We start from the raw sequence: 20852 nt of genomic DNA on the forward strand, positions 1-20852 counted from the left end.
TTTTATGTTTCAGACTGAATCTGTGTAGGCACCTTTCCACTATCCTGCCAGCAAGCAGAAATGTTCTTTGCCTCTGTTCCAGTATGGTAAGTTAATCTTTTGTGTCTCTGCTAGCATGAATAAATGTGTTCCACAGGGGAAAATAGCAGGGCTTCATGCATGACTTGTTATGGATTTGGGTAACCATGTGTTAGCTATGAATATTCTTATGAATATTCTTAGTGTTATGAATAGACACAGGTCAAAGATTTCCAGACATACCTGCTTAAAAGAAAATGAAAACAAAAATAACTTTAATTTTGTGAAATTGGTGTACAAAACAAATCTCTCAAACCTGACTCTTTGGTATTCTCATATTGCTTGTTTATGTTTTTTTTTGTTAATAAGAGAACCGATTTTGACAGTAAGCAACCTGTGACAAAATGGAACACACACATACACACAGTCACCCGCAGGTGCACTGATAGCGGGTGAATCCGTGGGTGGCTTTTTAAAATAGGCCAGCAGAACACACTGTTATTTCACAGTAATCTGTCAGTAATCTGCTGACAGTCAGAGCAAATCTTGAAAAACAACATTGACTTTTACATTTCTCAGCACTGTAAAATGTTGCAATGAAGAACTAATGAGGGTCTGAAAATCTTTTTTTTTTTTTTAAAAGACTTGCTTTAATGCATCAATGTAAAGCATGTCAGCATTTTCTGCTATTTTGAGTTATTCTTTATTAAAATAGTGTGATTGTGGTGAAAAATAAATAAGTAAAAAGGTGCTTGTGGCTTGGGTTAAACAAGGGCTGATCACCGTGACTGAAACCCAAGCGCACAAATACAGAACCATGAAGTCATTCTCTTCTACCAATCCTTGTCATTGTGCTAAGCATGATAATTCCATGCTCAAAGGTCCATGCCAACTATTGTGCCAATCCGGCAGTACCAAATTATACTGGCAACGTTAGGGGGGAGAACACAGTGCGGTGGAACGGAAAGCAATAAAGCATGATGTTGCCAATTACACCAGAATCTCTTGCTAATTATATGTTTTGCTTAAACAATACATGTGGTAACCACTTTGATATTGTTTTGATATTGGATTTTAATTGCCAATGCAACTAATCAAACATGAAGTGGAGATGTTGCTTGAGGTTTGTGGGGATCTAGTAAAACTGTGATAGCTCTGGGGAGATTGACAAAATGGAACAAGTCATTGCTGTTTCTAGCCTGCAGCTACTGGCATTGTGATGACAGTAAAAATGATCTATACCAACTGAAGCTTTTCAGACTGCTTGCCAGGCTTCAAATAAATATGACTGTATAACATAGAATGAAGGTGCAAATCATATTGTGTCTTCTTACTTTAAAAGAAAATCACATTTGGAATATTTGTTTTGCTGCTACTTTGTTGGATATTATCAAGGAAAATGCCAAAAGAGTGATGTCATCTTTGTTTTTTTGTTTGTTTGTTCTTTTGTTCAGTAGTAGATATGACTTACAGATCCAATACAAAAAAGAAAATTGTTTTACTAAAATCTAAAGCTCTACTTGATTTGATTGATTATGAAGAACCACTTTTTCATTTGTTTGTGAATGGGTAAAGAGAAACTATTCAGCCATAGCTGGTGTGTATTCTCATAGCTTCCATTATTATTTTACAGGGATGTGATGTTTATCAAGGCAGTGACTTTATCGAAGGAAATTTAAAGTACTAGCTCAACAATATGTCAGTGGCTAAGGTAAATTAATAGTACTGCATTCTAACTTCTGTGCTTTTCAGTAGTGTATATATATCACAAACAAAGATTATTTTGTTAAAATCCATTTAAAATTGACAGGAAATCTAAACAGTTTTTCCTGCATAAATATTTTGGGCAAAGAAGTGTAAATTTAATAATCTATGTTATGTATATACACTTAAAACATGTTTTCCCTGGAGAGGTACTTAATAAAGTTGCCTTTTAAGTAGTAAAGTAAGTTCACGATTTATTGTGTTCCCTAGTTAGTGGACTGGATTCCTTGTCCAACAGTATTTTTCTAAGCATTGCATTAATACTTTACTTTTCTGTGATTGGAAATGAATGCCTAAGAACGCCCATTACTAAGACAGCATTTGTAAAGTTTTCTTTAGAGAAGAAAATTTAAAAAACAGAATTCTTACACGTTAATAGTGTTTCCTAGACGGAACAATATCTATCAAGCAGAAGCAATATGCGGAATGTGGTGAAGTTCAAATAAATTCAAGAGACTATGAATTTATATGAAACTGACTTCAAAGCTGAGAGCCGGAAGCCCTGGAGTTAAAAGGTTCTTTTCCTAATTGGCAATTCTGCTCTTTGAATTTCTTCTGCTGAACACCTGCACTGCATTGTTTCATAAGCGACTAGAATACACTGACGTCAAACAGCATTTGAATAATATTTTGTTCCGGTTGGTATGTACAATGAAAATAATACTTATAAACTGTCTGAACTACTGAAAAAGCAATAAAAATACAATTTGACCAAGTGGAAATGAATATTAGAAGGGCCAAGATCTTAGATTTCTTTTTGACTTTGAGATAGGCTTAATGAAGCCATGAGCACAACTAAAAATGGCAGCAACAAGATACCAACAGGCCAGTGCGGTGTTATAATCCTTTCAAAGAAAACAATTTTTTTTATCAAAGTGAATTTACTGCGTCTGGATTGTGGTGAAGACAATACAAGAAGACTTCACAGGAGCCATCAGAAGTGTTTTTTTTGTTTTTTTTACGTTTCTTTCGAAAAATCAAAGTCAGGATTAGGTATGGCTGTGATTTATATTATGCACTGTCAGGGTCCTGGGTCTCCTGACCCAGCGTTTTTAGTTCTTTGTGATTTTTGTATTATTGTACTTGTGTGATTTATTCTATGGTTTCTAGTTTTGATCCCTTGCCCTTCATGTCTCTCTGTGTCCCCTCTGTTCTGTGTAAGTCTGTGTCTGCATGTTTGAGTTTCCCTCTGTGTCTTTTGGTTCGTCGAGTCCTCTGCCTTACTGGTTATGTCTCGGTGTTTCTTAGTTGCTGTCTCCACCATGTCAAGTTCGCGTCTCTGTGTCATACTTCCTGTTTTACTTTGAAGGTCCGTGTCTTATGTGAATGTGTCGCGTCGTACCCTCAACAAGCTGTGTGTTCTGCTTCCGTGTTTCTAGTGTTTAGTCACCTGCTCAGGTTTAGTATTTATTTTCCAGTGTTTCAGTCCTCAGTTCCTCTGTTCAGACTTTTGTTTGTCTTTTGGTGAGTTTAGTTAGTACGAGGTTTTTCCCGACAATAAAGCTGGGCTTTAAGTTGTACTTCCATGTCTGAGTCCTGCATTTTGGATCCACCACTCCTGCTTGCCTGCCTGCCACACAGCCAACCATGACATGCACAGTCTCACAGGCCCACAGAAATGAAAATAAAAATGAAAAGAATTACGCTGCGTTTGAGATGTTTTAATAAATCTAAAATCTTTGGAGCTTACCCTTGAGGTCAACACTAACATTAAATGTGTTTAATGCCACCTGCTGCATACCCGCTCCTGCAAACCTAACTCTCTCTCTCAAAACATCATCATCACTTTCCAACTTTATTCCCACCAGGGGCCCAGCAGTAGCAATGGAGCATAGGTTGCCACATCAGAGCCTCTTACAGAGAACAGACAGTCAGCAGCACCATACTGTGGAGTGAGGAGGTGGCAGAGCATGAAAGGATGCATTAGATGTTATGTAGATCAACAAATAAACCTGAATAGGGTGAGTAGGGTTAGGATTTTTATTTCCACCTGGCTTCATCTGTTGGAAATAAGGACAAATATGTGATATGAGATGGAAACATAGTGAGAAGGCATGTGTAAAACAAAAACAGGGGGCAGTTAAATATACAATACATATTAATATTTAAATTCCCATTTAAAAAGCAGTGAAATACTTTTTTTTTGGATTTTTTTTAATGCACTCCTCTTGTGCCTAATCAGTCACACTGTAAACCCAGATTTTGTTTCTAGTTAAACTTCTGAGTGATCATTACTTATACTGTTATGTTTTGTAAAAACCTGCTATCATTACTAAACAACATTAGTTAATTGTACTTTTTAGCTGAAATAGTAAGTGCCACTAATCCGGTTTAGTAGAATTAACTTGGTGTGTTTAGTTTTATAACAAAGGGGAGGGGCCTAATTCAAAACTTCACTGGGCGCCCCACAAGGCCTCTGCAACGGATTCAACGCGGACTCTGCGGGAGGGAAGAAAGCAGACTGTTGCCGACATTTTCTCAGCAGCATTGAACGCCTTGAACGGTTAGTATGTAAAATAAGTAGTATAAATATCTTTGTTGGAACATGCAACACCAAAAAGCTTGGAGGTATTTTTTGACGCTGTCACTTACTGTACGGTTTAAACTTGGTGCATATCGGTAATATATAGGCTACTTATTGCTAGCTAGAGTCCATCTATTATTGTCAGCAGAATAATAAAGTTAGATTTAGTCAGTTTAATTTGTCAACCACAATTACTTTGATATATAGGGTAACATAAGTTTATATTTGCTGAATCAACGATTTAGAACACTATGATGACCCAGGTCAGAAACTCAGAACACGATGTCTTAGAGAAATGATTAACATTAAAAAAATGTAACAACGTTAAAAAACAACATTGTTAGACAAACTTTCTTGTGGCCTTCTGAAGTGTTCTTTAATTTTTCACAACTCTGCTTGGCTTGTTATCAACTTTTACACATACTGCCACCTTTCATTTTTAACATAAAAGGTCTTAAAAAGACTAACTAACCTGTAGGAACTCTGTTCTCGTTCTCCCTCACTCTCTCTTACCTATTTACGTGCCAGTTTTATGGTAACACATATATTTTGGTTCTATTACTTTTTTGTGTTATACAGCAATATTATTTTGGTCTGATAGTTTTCTTGTTTTATGTTTTACAGATCCTTGTGTTGTGAAGATGCTGTGGAAGTGTAAGTATTGTGAGTTTATGTGTGAGAAAAGGGGTTACCTTTTAAAACATTACCGGTTAAAACACGGAAACTATGGAAGAACAGCCCCATTTCCCTGCTTACACCAAGAATGTGTGTGCACATTCAACTCCATGAATGCACTCAAGGTTCACTTAGCAAAGATCCACCAAAAAACCCAGGTTCCACAGCCAATATATACTGCACAAGTAACCTTTCAGTGTCAGTCATGTGACTTTTCTGCACCCTGCACAGAAGCAGTCTTCCTCACTCACTTGCGCAGTACACATTTGAAGGTAAATCACAGAGTCCAGTGTCCATTTAATGGCTGCAACTTTCACACCAGTGTGTATTCTACATTTAATGCACACAGAAGTAAAGAGCACAGAACACTCGACTGGAGGATGTTCAGGCCGGAAATTGTTGCTGGTAATGTAACTAATGAAATGGCACAAGAATATCACGAGCCTCCCAATGACACCTCCGAATCGGAAGACAATGAGGACTCTACCAATGAAGATCTTCATGATTTAGAAAAACAGCTGGAGCACAATCTTGCTGCTCTTTTTTTAAAGATGCAAACAGTGCTACACATTCCAGAAAATACAGTACAAGAAGTTATAAAACAGCTGCTACAGATTTGTGAACTAGCCCAGCCACTGCTGCATAATGCAGTCAAGGAAATTCTCAAACCACATACAAATGTGGAAGATTCTGTTGTGGAAGAATTAGTAAGGGCTGCTGAAAAGGGTAATGTAATGATGAAATTCTGTGGCAAGAATGGCCCCTTATCAACTACAAAAAGGAGAGCAGCATATGTGAATAAAAACTTTACAGAGGTTAAACCAGTAGAGTACCTTATTGAAAGAGGAAAAAAATGTAGTGCTGTATATGTACCTTTGCATCCAATGCTACAGAAGATGTTGAGTAGGGCAGACATTTTGGATAAAGCTCTTTCCATCCAAAAGCATGTGCAACATGAGTACAGTTCATACAGAGATGGTACATACTGTAATGAAAATGACCTCCTTAAAGGGGATGAATTCAAAATCGCTGTTGGACTATATACAGATGATTTTGAAGTGTCCAACCCTTTGGGAACATCTAGAAAGAAACACAAAATGAGTGCAGTGTATTGGGTGATAGCTAATGTCCCATCAAAGTACAGATCCACACTCCACTCCATCCAGCTTGCTGTCTTGTGTAAAGCCTCTTATGTGAAAGAATTTGGCTATGCAAAAATTCTCCACCCACTCATTCAAGATCTAGCTTCTTTGGAGCAACATGGTGTCTATGTTGAGAAGTTGGGAGAATGTGTTAAAGGGACAGTTGTATATGTGGCTGCAGATAACCTGGCTGCTCATTCTCTGGCAGGATTCTTCGAAAGCTTTACGGTGGACAGATTCTGCAGGTTCTGCATGGCAACAAGGGACGAGATGCAAGCCAAAGAGGTAAATTCAGGTGCTTTTGAACCCCGCACTATTGATGCTCACAATCAGCAGGTGCAGGAGGTAAAGCAGGATCCTACTAAGGCAAAACAATATGGTGTTAAAGGAGAGTGTGTACTGACTGATGGTCTGGAGCATTTTCACGTTGTCCATGGGTATCCCCCCGACATCCTCCATGACCTTTTGGAAGGGATTGTTCCTGTTGAGCTATCACTCTGCATTTCAAACATGATTTCTAAAAAATATTTTACCATAGACACACTGAACTATGCTATAAAAGCTTTTGAATATGCCTTTGATGACAAAACTGACCAGCCTCAGCCAATTTCCCACAGCTTCTCTACCAAAGGGACCATTGGTGGCAATGGCCATGAGAACTGGGCTCTACTTAGGCTGCTCCCACTTATCATTGGCCATAAAGTCCCTGAGGGAGACGATGCATGGAACATTTTACTGCTCCTAAAAGAGATTGTTGAGTTGGCTGTTGCAACAAAGCACACTGAAGAGTCAGTACATTTCCTTGACTGCAAAGTGTCAGAACACAGAGAATTGTTGCAAACAACATTCCCAGATTTTAGATTACGGCCAAAACATCACTACCTCGAGCATTACCCCGAGCTGATCAAAGCATTTGGTCCCCTTTCAGACGTTTGGACAATGCGATTTGAGGGGAAACACAAATTCTTCAAACGGGTCATACGTAATGCCCACAACTTCAAAAATGTAGCTCTGACATTGGCTGTTAAGCATCAGAAAATGATGGCTTACTATTTGGACACAAGTTCATTTTTCAGGCCATCAGTTGAAATGGACAAGGTCACTACAGCATCAATCAGATCTTATCCTGAGGATGTCCAACAGGTTTTCTGCCGGAAAGTTCCTCAGCTCACATCAGTGCTTGTTGCATCATCAGTCTCTGTAGATGGAGTTACATATCGTTCTGGCATGATAGTCTCTGTTGGTTCATGCGCTGGGCTACCTTCATTTAGGCAGATCAAACAGATAGTGGCACTCAACACCGAGATCCTGTTTATTTGTAATGAGATGACTGCTTGGTACCACGAGCATCTGAGGTCTTTTGAACTCATCTGTGACAGCAGGAACCCCTCTCTGTGTGTGGTGCAGCTGAAAGATCTAAATGATGTGTTCCCTCTTCCAGCATACACATATGGTCAACATTTAGTAGTGACCCTCAAGCGTCATATTATATGCTAAAAAGCAAAAGTGTGGTTTCTGCAATCAGTCTAGACTGTAAGGTTTTTTGTCTAATTTTAGAGCTCATGATGAAATATATAATAATACAGTCTGAGAAGGGTTTTATATTTTTTCATAAATGTCTGACTATTTTAGTAAATGTTTTTCTTGTACATTTGAGTAGGGGGGCTTCTATAGAAATAGACTAAAAAATGGAATTACCACTTAAATCTCAGGATAAATCATAATTTTCTTATCTTACATAGAACACCAAGACAAACAACAAAGTCATGTACCACACAGACACAAGCAACACCAACAAAAACAACACACATTTATTGGATGTACAACTTCAATCTCATGGACATCCATAGTTTTTTCCCCCTCTGGATAGTACTCATAACTTGTTTCTGTGTTGGTGATAGTTCAGCTTGTTCAGTGTTTTCCAAAGCCCAGTATGATGCTCTCAAATATTTTGACTTGAAATCATAAACACTTCTATCATTTAAGTTATCTTAATTATTTTCATAGTGATGTTTCTTCTGAAGGAAAAAAAAGTGTACTGAATTTAGGCAACAAATGCATTAATCAACTATTTTTGTGATGCACATAGTGATTGTTTAGCCGTTAAATTCCTTTTTTTATATGTAAAGTTATATTCTAATTGTTGTTTCTATTTCCAAGATGACTGCAAACCAGAAAATGACCATGAGAGTCATTCTAACAGAGGCAGATATAAGGAAAGTCATCCTACATTCAAGGCCTTCTACAGTAAAAGACTTGATAACCAAGCTTCGAGAGTCACTGGGACTTCAATACAACTTCAGTCTCCAATTCCAAGACCCTGAATTCAATAATGAACTATGTAATCTAACAGATCTTCAAGAACTTCCAGAAAAACCAACCATTAAAGTCCTGCCTGTCTTTGACCTGGTGCCTGTCTCATCTGATGACGTCTTTAGCGACACAAGTACTGCAGATACAGAGATACTCTCACATTCACCTCAGGATCGACGTGAACCATGGCCAGAATTTTTTGACATTCCAACATTTTCTGTTGATGTGGAGTATAGACTGAGGCAAGCAGATTTGCTGTTTATGAGTGAAGGAACACACCTTAAGGTCTCAAAAGAGCTGAAACATGAGATACTAGAGAGACTGGCAGAAAGCATGTATAGCTACACAGCATACCCAACTGCTGCTCAGTTTGAAAGTGTTGCAACAGCACTGATAAACAAACACCCCTGTCTCCAGGAGCGAGGCTCTGTCACTCGCTGTTGTGGTTGGAAAAATAGTCTAAAGCATAAAATGGGAAATTATAGAACAAAGCGCAGGCAATCAGGATGCCTTGATGTTGCAGTAAATGCCGGTAAGCGGGGAAGGCATTCATCAGATGGACAACCAGCAAACAAGCGGATAAAAAAGGCAAAGAAAGGTGAAATCAACTACTTGCCCAACTTTCCGGATGGATTTGATCAAGCTGCCCTGGAAGAGGCCCGTAAGGACTTGGCTGATGAAATGCAGAAGAGAACCCCAAATGGACTTCTTGTAAAACAAAAGATGGATCAGACTTTTGCTTTGAGAAGAAAAGAGGTTGTGGACTCTGAACCCCCCATAAACATGATGGTGAAACGCTGGCCTGCCCTCTTCACAGAAGATCAGGTATGTTCACAAAAGCAAAGATAACTAATAACTATCTGTGTTTTATATAATGTGCCTAGATGTCGATTTCTTTTGACCCCTTTAAGGAAAACATGGATGACTTTAATGTGGAGCATGTCGTTTATACATAGAAACATCAAAACTTAAAATTCCACAAAAATGACATTCATGGCTGTTTCTCCAGCTCTACTTTGCAGATGGCTTGTCTTGTACAGGTTGGTTATGTTAAGTGCTTTTTTTTTACTCTCTCTCTCTTTCTGTATTTTTCAGGTGTTCATGGAGTTCAGCAGGATTGTGGGCAAGAACCTCAAGCAGGAATTTTATGAGAACATCGATCGGCACAGTCCTCGTTTCCTTGAGTTATTTCGTTCCAAGAGAGGGAATGTTGGACAGTTGTTGACTCAGATTTCACAACAGACCAATGTAAGTTCATACAAATTATGTTTAGTATTGTTCTTTACAGGTTTTACAAACATCATAGTCCCAGTCTATAGTTTGTGTAATTCAGTTTATTGTTGATCAGTAGCTTTCTTACTGATAAGTTATTTTGTTTTATTTTAGTCGTCTAATTTGTTATTCTGTTTCATTCCCAAAGACTACTGACCCAACTGCAATCCGGACACAGGTGCTCAGAGGGCTTCCAATCATCCTGGGGGACAATCCTTCAACCTTCTTCAAAGCAGGCTTTGTAAGTACACTCTTGTGTTCTTTTAGCCAAACGTCTCCTGGCACAGCTTCACCCACATGCAAGGTGCACAGAGAAGGTCAAGAGTTGATTGGACAGACGCCTGCAGTAAATAAAACGCTTTGAGGTTATAGGAAACAATAATCAACCTGGAAATGCACAAAATATATTTGGAAAAAAGAACAAAAGAAAAATAATATGAAAAATAAAATATCAAAAGGAATGCAAAGAAAGAATGTCTAAGTATAAAAGGAAGTAATTAACACAATTAGAATGGAATTAGAACCGGATCAAGTCTGAAAAATCACTTATACTGATCCAGTTCAAATTGCTTTTGACCCAATTAAATTGAAGGTACCACCCCTACATTTTGATTGGTGTATCGACGTTCCTTCCTATATTATGCTGCATATTTAAACGCTGGTTGGTTGGTTGTTGTTTTTTGTTTCAATAACCCTGTCAATCTACTTATGAAGATTGTTTTATAGCACTTCCAAGTGTTCCCGAAGCCTCTATTCCACTCTTTTCTTTTACATTTCACTATGACACTCTCATGGTATCATGATTGAAGTTTATTTTTGTAACGAGTATTCTAATGATTATGTACTTTTGTTTTACAAGGAATCAGATGCTGATTTTTTCCGTGACCTTGACATCGGGATTCTTCTCACTGAGCGTGAAGAGGCTGTGCTCACATCTGCCCAGCATCCAAGTCCAACCTTGTTGAAAATTATCATTGAGGGAGAAGTCGTGATGGAAAACATCCAAGATCTGCCTAAAGCAATGTGCATTCTGTTTGGACTCACGTATGCACTCCATCTTAACTATCCTAAAAGTATGAAGCTGACCTTTCTGTTCATCCAACAGATTTTGCTCTCATTAGGCCACACTGACCTAAAGCCAAAGATACAATCTTTGAAAAATCAGCTTACAATGTAAAGTGATGTCATCTCTACTGTGACATGTTTGTTTTTTTTCCTCACCTTTTTGGTTCTGTAAAACAGCCCAACAAAAAGGCACAAAACGCAGAAACAGACACATTCAGCACCCAGTCAGAACAGTCCCATACAACACCTACAAACAAAAAACACTACACATAAACTTCTATACACACAAACACACACACACACACACTTAGATGCTTTAGAAGTGAGCAGAAGCATGTGACGTGAAAGTAAAAATTGAAGAGTTGTACCTGAAAGACAGACATTGTTTAAGTTGTTGCATCATAAGTCTTTGTAGATGGAGTTGGATATTGTTCTAATTAGAAAGTCTTTGTTAGTATGTCTGTTGACCTGCCTTAATGTAGGCAGATGGTGCAGATCCTGTTTGTAACAGGGAATTTTTGGGAATTCTGTTTTTTGTTGGTTGTTACATTCACCTACCACACAACACACACACATTCAACTACCACACAAACACACACACATTCAACTACCACACAAACACACACACATTCAACTACCACACAAACACACACACATTCAACTACCACACAGACAAATTAACATTGGCTTTGTTGTGGCTTTTTCTTAAAAATAAAATGCATTGGAGCATTTGAAGATTTTGTTTTTTTTCCTATCCAACTTCATTGTAACAATGTTTTTTATAATTCATAAAAAAGTTATTTTGTTAGAGGAAAATACAATCTAATTTTTTTAGTAAGTACCAGTAACAAGTAATATCTTGTTATTCAATAATTCTGACTACACAAAAAAATATGAATATGAAAATTCATGTTATATTAATACAGCTAAAAGTATTTAGTTTCAGCTTGTGTAAAAACGTAGTATTCCATGTTAATAAAACTAAAAATATTTAGTTTTAGCTTGTGTAAAAACTTAACATTCCATGTTAGTTAAACTAAACCTATTTAGTTTCAGCTTGTGTAAAAACGTAGTATTCCATGTTAATAAAACTAAAAATATTTAGTTTCAGCTTGTGTAAAAACTTATGATTCCAAGTTGGTCAAACTAAACCTATTTAGTTTCAGCTTGTGTAAAAACTTAACATTCCATGTTAGTTAAACTAAACGTATTTAGTTTCAGCTTGTGTAAAAACTAAAGTGGTATAAGGCAACGGGTTTCCTCGCAATTTGCGAGTAAAGTCAACTAATTCGGGTTAAGAGTGCACCTGATAACAGTGTTTTCCAAAACAGATTTAACACACAAGTGTAGTTTGTTGGTTGGAACCACTGACTATTGGGCAATTGTTCTCAGCTCTGACTTAGAAGTGAATGTGCAAGAGAAGTGATTATCGACCTTATCGATCTGACACAGTGAAATTTACGACTCATGCTTGCTGTTGTTTTATCTCAGATGTTAGTCTCCCTGCTGGTGCTGCAGTGTCTCTGTATGTCTCTCCACTGACAGTGGAGCTGAACTATGTTGCCTGCTGGAATAGACATGAATGTGTAGATTGCAAATAAAGCATAAATTTGAGCTCATGTGATAACTGAGTGGAGCCCCAAGATGACAATATACGGACGTCGTGACAACATGATCAATCACGGATGGGAGTTGCAGCGGACTTCAAGATTATGCATTCTTTGTTGGAATGTCTGAAATCACCCTCTGAGGCACATTTCAGCTCTGTGTCTGTTAAAACTGTATCAATCATCTGAAACCCCCCCAAAAAACATCTATTCATCAGATTGAGGCAGACTAGGTCAACGTTTGCATCCTAGCGTCTTCATATTGCATCAATTTAAATTGGAACTAGAAACTGATAGATTGTGGGCCATTTGTCACAAGTAATTTGTGATACTTTTATCTCTGACTCTTTTATTGCCAAGTCCCTCCTCTGTCATTCTTATGCCAGTTGATTTGAATTCCCAGTACACTTGTCTTTTTCTGTTGCCAAGGCAATAGGAATGGGGGCTGTTGACGGCAGTGGTCGAATACTGACATTTGATTGGCAGTGCAATGTTCCAGGAGAGAGACACGGAAGTTATCTGAATATTAAACATAAGGATTAATCCTCCTCATGTACTCCTGAATATCTTCAGCTGTGAATAGGGGCCAGAAAAGGTGTTTAAACGTTATGATGGAAGTTTGACTTAATTGAAGCGCATAGTTGAGAATCTATCAACAAAAACTAATGGACTGTTGAGGGCAAATTAAATAGAGTCTGTGACACACAATTGGCTAAATCAACAGTGGACTCAAAGGTTTTATACTGTCTATATATTGAGGGGAAAAAACTGTGTAATGTGAAATAATTGAATTTCTGGTTATTCTAGTTGATATTCAGTTTAAATTATATATTACTATTATCATTTTTAAGAACGATTTCACAAATATGGTTGTTCATAATTGCACAAATAACATACAGTTCATCAAACAGGAGTAAAATGGTAAACGGTCTGTATTTGTATAGCGCTTTACTTAGTCCCTATGGACCCCAAAGCGCTTTACACTACATTCAGTCATCCACCCATTCACACACACATTCACACACTGGTGATGCCAAGCTACATTGTAGCCACAGCTGCCCTGGGGCGCACTGACAGAGGCAAGGCTGCCGGACACTGGCGCCGCTGGGCCCTCTGACCACCACCAGTAGGCAACGGGTGAAGTGTCTTGCCCAAGGACACAACGACCGAGACTGTCGGAGCCGGGGCCCGAACTAGCAACCTTCCGATTACAAGACGAACTGCCAACTCTTGAGCCACGATCTCCCCCGCTCAGTAGGAAAACTGCCTTACTTTGCTACCTTTTGACTGGACATCTCGTGCAGGTTGATCTTTTAACAAGAATGAAAGCACTTGACTCAATGATCTCTGCTACACTAAGCAGCAACACCTTAAATAAGATGTAAGGGCATCTCGGTCAGGCGTCTAACTTCTCAGACTTTGAAGCCATTGCTCTGTGTCTCATTTCCTGAAGTATTGATGTCTTTAAGTGAGCTTCCCAAGTGCCTGGAGGAAGTGGATGCTATATAGATTGCTTTGAGGAGGTTGACTGCTGTAGTTTAACAGTAGGTCCATGGTCGTTCTTTCGTGAAGCACTGGAATAAAACATTTTTGGTGGCAAGGATAAGAGGTTATTTGAATAAAACTGTGCTCAAAAAATAAGTAAATTTAAAAAAGCTTGGACAAAATGCAATATGGTTTAATCCCCAAAACTAAAAACTTCTTGGGATTTGATTGAGCATGCATCAAGACAATATAGTTTAATACTTTGCATTCATAAAACAAAAATGTTTATTGAATTGTGGGGAATATTATTAGTCTGTACAAAACTGTCACTGATGATACAAGGTCATCTTAAAGAAGATGTATACATAAAAAGTTGATGTTATGCTCACGATAAAGGTGCTTTTTCAAACAGATAGCAAAAAATGAGCAGGAATATTGGGTAGCTGCAGGTACATCATAAAGAAACATTAAAACCTGGAAACAAAGGAAGAATCAATACTGCTCTACAACATGCCCATGCAGGGAATTGCACAGAGAGCCTGTGTGGATAGTTTTAAAGAGTCACTACAACAAGGAATAAATTGTGTGATGCTGGGCCCTTCTTAAAGGCTGGAGTGAAGATTCTACCTCTCTTTTCAAAATAGCAGTAATTTCTTCTTTGATGTGACTGGTATTTATATTGAATATTACTCCAAAATGGCTCCAGTATACTAAACCCATTTTTGAGCAGTACTCAAGATTCCGGCTATAGATCAAAACAAAATTGGTACAGTGCACACTATATGTTACATTAACTTAATATTGGCCCAGAGTATGACATATAGCCTGTTAAATCTATTTGAATTAGCGCCATGTTTAGGCATGTTGTAAAGATGCCTTTATTTTGTATGCTCCACAAATAAGGTGAAATAATTAGGATTTTCTAAATGAAGTCAACCTCAATGCTTTTTTGTTTCTTTTATCATTTGTAAATGTGTTTTCTATTTATTCCCCTTAGATTGATTGGATTTTCTCGTTCTAGTTTATTAATTATTTTTGGAGGATTAATTTAACGGGCACAGATATAAGCTAAAGAATGGGGTAAAATCCAAACAACCCATAAGGAGAAGAAAATGAAATGTACTGAATGAATATTCATATTTCTATGTATTGTATTACCATTTGGTATTGCTATTATTGACTCAGAATGGCGATCCTTGGAAAGAAACTGTGGTTGATATTTCATAGAAAATAATAGTATAAACAATACCAATCCTATCAGATATGTATAAAACAAAAAAAATAGTGTTTATTGGAATGCAGCATTCTCATTTTTTTCTCTTTTCCATATGGGAACTACATTCAACTGTCAGAATCTAAGGACAACATAATGGTCTTACCCAACTGGATAAGGACTGACGTGATTACAGAAGAGACTAGAAAATAAGTGCTTGGATAAAGAAGCTGGGTGAGTGCTCCAGAGAGTGTAGGCAGCTGGAGTGCAGTAATTAGTCACTGAAGCTCTTTGTGGTTAAGGGGCAGCTGACCAATGGCCTTGCTTGCTTAGAAGAATGGCAGAGGGTTCTTCCCACTCTCAAATATAACTGTGATTAACATAAGCAATTACCTGCAGAAATCGCACCCCCTATCTTCTTTTAGACAAAGAAAAATGAATCGCCTGCAAGGTGTAGAGAGTTTCAACCATTGTTTTCTTTTTTTTAATAGCTTCCCAAGGCTACTGTCTAACATATCATTTATTTAAAATGTATCATCACCTTACCTCTTCCACAGTTCCTTTATATGTTGTTTTTAATTAATCGTGGCAATTAATGGATGTTTTTGTGAAATGAGAAGCATTGACTCAGACAATCCTGAAACATGTTATTTTCTTCTTTCTTTTTTTTAACTGTTTCACTAGGACACATGAACAGAGAAAAAGCCCTTTGCGGATGCAAGCTGTACACTAAGTACAGCAGGAAGCCTGTATTACTTGCATAAATAAAAACAAGACAACAATGCTTCCAGGTGATATGCAAAATCATTAAGAACAGTATTTCTTAAAAAATAGTCTCTACAATAAACAATCTTTACACCTATCAGAGCTTTGTGAGGGAATAATAATAAAAAAATGAAATGATCTCTTCACTTGTTTCCTGTCACTTTGGTTGAGATAATGAGGCAACTCCTTGATTCTGTCGATATTTGTTTATATTCACCTCCTCAGAATTGGAAAAGTTTGACTAAGGGGTGTAACATGCACATTAATGAGCATGTCGTGAGGATAACTAATGAGAACTATTTCTAGGATATAATCAACAGAAACTTTTAATGACACTCAATCTATTATTCATGCTATACTGGTTTTTAATCACCCATTTGTTCAGTTTTACACCTACATCAGCCTACGTATTTATACATGACTGTGAGTTTTTGTGTTCTATGTAAAACATATTTGCACACTGCTTGTGATGGGTGATATACAAATAAACCTTGTCATTATTTATATTATAATAATACTTTTGATTTGTAGTTTGATTTGTTGATGGTGTCAGTAGTAACACCCTTGTTGGCACTCGAGTACCCATGACAGGCTGAATTATCAAAGAAGTCCAAAAATGTTTTCTTGTCTGGAAGCATGTGAGCATATTTGTCAGAGCATGGAAACAGAAAAGCTTTACATTTGTGTGTCTTTTAACTTTCTGCCAGAGAGAATTACAAAACCACGTTCCTTTGAGGTAAGGCACAAAAGCTTTTATCAGCTCCTGTGTGGGCTAACCTGAGATTCCTAAGATCAAGCTAGTGTGTTAGGAGATCAAATAGTAATAGTTCTGTTACTTAGGGTTTTGCCGCTCCTTTACTGGTCTATTGGGGGATATTGTGGCTGATTACAAGGGCCACTGTGGTTTCCGTCATTACAACAAGTAAAAACTAAAATGAGAAAAGAATAAAGAATAGCTTTATTTTGTCTGCTTTAGCACCTTCCTCTTCTTCTTTATAGCCTTATTATTGTGTTGTATGGTTCAGCCAGATTGGATGACTCATGCCTTACTGTGACATAAGAGGCTTTACGCTGACCCCTTCTTATAAGCCAAACTAAAATAGCAGAGTTAACTAGTTTCATACACAAAGCTGATGATCGTAACACTAAGATTTGAAAGGATGACACACTCAGAAAATGACAAAATGGATGAGATAATGTATTTATCCTTCTTTAGTGGCAATAAACACAACTCATATGCCTGCTTATACATGGGCTACATTCACAGCTTAACAAGATAGGATAGACAAACAGTAAGGCTACCAGTGAGACAGGACAAAGCCACAGCACTAAAACATAGACACATAAACACGCACATTAAAAGCCATAAATATTTTCTAGTGACTGTCAAAGATCTGTCAGACTCCCTTTCCAATAAAAAGAGTGTCTGAAAATAAAGCTTCTCATGGCTGGTCAGCTTTGATTACCAGCTCTATTCTCTGCCCATGCTACACCAAGCAGTGTTCAGTCCATCTCCCATATGTCTCATGACTCACTGTCTCACGCCCTGCGTATCCACAAGGCCTTGCCAGAAGAGGGATATTGAAAGGATGCAGTCCTTTAATCGGTTTGTAATTGTCTCTCAAAATTTTGTATCCATACAAATCAGTGCATGAGACATTTCATTAAATTTGGATACTAACTAACTGTGGTAACCCTTTAATCAACAGTAAAGTTGTCCTTTTTTTGGTTTAGTGTTTTAGTGAAATGATAAAACAATTGTTAGATTTTCTCGAGATTCAGCACAGGCATGATAAATGGTTATAATTTTTGCCCAACTTTCCCTCTATTGCCAGGTCAAATAATCACTTTGTCAAATATCAGAGTTTTAAAATAAAATATTGTAGGACTAATTCGCAAATAATAGCATACCAGAAGGGTAGAATGACATCGATGGCCTACTTTCATCATTTTAACATTGTGTTTGTGATGGCAAGTTTTAAGAAGTCTGCAGTAGATTGATGATCTAGCCAAGGTATACCATCCCTCTTGCCATTAGACAGCTGGGAACAAATGATAAAATGTTTGTTTCAGTGTATACCGTCACAATGCCCCTTATTTATATGCACATCATGTATATTCCTTTAAGGAGATTTGGTGGTGAAATGAGCAAACATAAGAAAGTATTCAAAAACAGAGGTTAGCAAAGAAACAGTGGTATAGTCATTGAGGCAAAAAAAAAGTAGACCATAGAACTGAGAGGCTAGGCATGAAACAAAAGCAAAGATAAAAGCTTATTGTAAGTGTATGTGAGACTAAACACTGAGGAAGGACAAAAAGATTTGTTGATCGAGCTGGAAAGGATGTGCAGCAGGTTAGGGTGATCAAGGAAAGAGATAGAAATGTACAAATGAGTGAAGAGAGAGTGTGTGAAGACAAAAAAGTGTACTGTGAGAAGCTGATGAATGAATCAGGACATGTACAGAATTTGTAAGGAGGAAAATAAGAGCAGCTATGAGATGAATATTTGATTGTGATGATTTGATTGTGCTGTCCTTTTCAGCAGCTGATGGTGCAGGGAGGCTGCGATTACCCTGCACTGTTACAAATCATTTTATATGTCCTCTGTCTTTTCTCATTGTATTTTCATTATAAGGATTTTCTTGTATGTAAAATTTACTCTCTCTCTCTCTCTCTCTCTCTCTCTCTCTCTCTCTCTCTCTCTCTCTATCTATCTATCTATCTATCTATCTATCTAAAATAAAAACAAGTTAAGGATTATGAGGAGGAAGAATTCGTTGGTTTGCTCCTTATTTCGATGAGAACTGGAGCAAAGCCCTATTGATTTGCCTATTACTATTGATTGTGAGGGCCATAATTTACTTTTGTCCCAAAGCAAGCTTTTCAGTCCATTACACTCAACTCATTGCTCTTGATCAGAACCAGCCTTAGTCTCCATCATCATTAACACCTGCACGGTCATTAAACTGGGTAGCCAGATAAAGGGACCAAGATTATAGATTCTATCACTGGTCTTCACAACACCCTTGCTAATGATTTGTGTGAAGGTCTAATGGTTAGCATGGCAAAAGGCCACACACGTTCAGAGTAGCAAAATGTTACAAGCTGGAACACTGGAACAGGTGTCAATGTGTTGCATTGTTTGTACACTCACCTTTGACATGCATTTAACTGGTCAGGGAGGCCCTAAATTGATTGTGCAGCTCAGTTTTTAAAATGCTCAGTCTCTCACATTTACTTTTACATTTAAGTACTGACATTTTACCCCAAGTTTTTGTTTCCATTTTTTCTGTCTCTATATTTATAAAAAAGAAAAGTAGCCCTTAAATATGAAAAAATACTATCATAAAATGGAGGATCACAGTTGGGGCATTTAATATTTTTCACTAGCTGGGCCCACGTCCTCATTTTGATAGCATTTCAGTAGGTAAAGGTGAATGCTTGGACATGAATTGAGCTGCGGTTTGGGGAAGGCCTCGAAGGGGACTGGCGACAGCTCCCGGGCCTGGCAGATCCCTGTGTACTAAATAGGAGTGAAGAAGTTAAAAAATTGAGAACAAGGAGGGAGGGAGGGTGGGGCATGTAAATGAGAATGAACAGCTTGCAGAACTGGGGGAACCTATATAGATGACAACCGGAAGGAGCGTGTTTGGAGGTGTGGTCCTGCTCCTGAAATTCCGATACATAATCTCCAAAATGATTTACCTATTCGTTTATGCATTTATTTCCTGAAGAAAAACAAAGTATTACTCCAAATAATAATTGCTGTTGAATTCAGGATTCACATGGGTCACAATATATTACTACCAGTAAAGAATAACTGTCAAAATGGAACCTCAGGACATAATCAGGACATAAATTAAGTTCATGAGTGAGATTTGCTTTACTGTTGTATATCACTGAAGAAGATTCAGGCTTAAGACACGACTCTTTCTCTGAGTCAAATCCCTTGCTAAAGAAATACATTTGCTATTGGAATGGAAATATTTGTGTTTTGAAGAAGAACATCTGAAACACTGGTATGTAAATATATAATACAATTATTTACAATTATTTAATTAATACAATTACAATGCAGTTATTTAATTAATTTGCATATGAATAACAGTTATTAGAAAGCTGCAGGTAAATTGTCTTAAATTTATTCACAATGAACAACAGAAACAAGAATACTTGTAAATCAGATATACAATGAGTAAGCCTATTTCTCCTAGAACTTTTATATAATGGCATCGCACACAATGGAAAATAACAAAAACATAAAAATCAAAATAAGAGGATGTTTCTCCCGTTAGTAGTTCCCAGCCATTGATTTAGGTAGTTTGACTTTTGGTGCAGTGAAGATTCAATCCTCTATTGATCCACCAAGTGTCAAGTTCTTGTCAGTGGGGCCTACACCATTTCCTGATGCAATGCCTTGGCAGGGTGAAGACTGAGCAAATCAAATAGACGTTGGAGGAAGCAAGAGGGAAACCGAGGTTATTCTATATATGTGTTTTGATGTGGGCAGTGGGAGAAGGAAGTAATATCACTAATTAAACAAGCAAGCAGCAACAATATTGACTGTGTGGCGGGTTATTACATCTCCAGCTATTCAGACATATAAGTTTAAAAACTAGGACAGGAATAGGCAGCTAGTCATTATGAATGGGACCTACTGTTGAGGCTTGGCACTGCCTGCTAAGCTGCAGAGATTTAAAAGGCACCATTGACACTGGGGGAAAAGTTGAGCGTGGCTAAGCTTTATACAAATATCCTCTGATGTAAATGCTTTGTTTTGATTCTCTCAGAAACAGAAGCTTATAGTTGTTTACAGGAGTGCAATGTCAGTCTTTCTTGCAAGCCATTGCAAGTACTTTTATTTTACTGGGATATTATTTAATTTCTTTCATTCTCTTTCATTATGTCGAATGTACACAACACAAACAACAGTAGAGACCTGCCTCCTTCAAATGTAGTTGTCCATTTCCCGACACTTGTATACACCAGCATGTGTTACTGGCATGTGG

General features: G+C 37.6%; 2 protein-coding genes across 4 annotated transcripts in view; both read left to right on the top strand.

Moving 5' to 3' along the window:
- lingo2 (leucine rich repeat and Ig domain containing 2) overlaps positions 1-20852 on the top strand; it is a 192059-nt gene that overhangs the window by 34596 nt on the left and 136611 nt on the right. For both annotated transcript variants that reach the window (XM_005467267.4, XM_005467268.4), the window contains exon 2: positions 14-86. The gene's annotated coding sequence lies outside the window, so the exon portion shown is untranslated. The remainder of the gene's footprint in view (positions 1-13; positions 87-20852) is intronic.
- Positions 3979-11504, top strand: LOC109203941 (sterile alpha motif domain-containing protein 3-like). Of its 2 annotated transcripts, none has more exons than XM_019364159.2 (7): positions 3979-4285; positions 4931-4960; positions 6305-6408; positions 8284-9261; positions 9532-9684; positions 9857-9949; positions 10568-11504. In XM_019364159.2, exons 2-7 carry the CDS (start codon positions 4948-4950, stop codon positions 10883-10885), a joined length of 1659 nt encoding a protein of 552 aa, XP_019219704.1. In that variant the 5' UTR covers positions 3979-4285; positions 4931-4947; the 3' UTR covers positions 10886-11504. The 2 variants fall into 2 exon arrangements, with proteins under 2 accessions (XP_019219704.1, XP_019219705.1); XM_019364160.2 differs by having other exon boundaries at positions 3981-4285; positions 6332-6408.

The sequence above is a fragment of the Oreochromis niloticus genome, linkage group LG2, assembly GCF_001858045.2.
Source record: "Oreochromis niloticus isolate F11D_XX linkage group LG2, O_niloticus_UMD_NMBU, whole genome shotgun sequence".
Lineage (NCBI taxonomy): Eukaryota > Metazoa > Chordata > Actinopteri > Cichliformes > Cichlidae > Oreochromis > Oreochromis niloticus.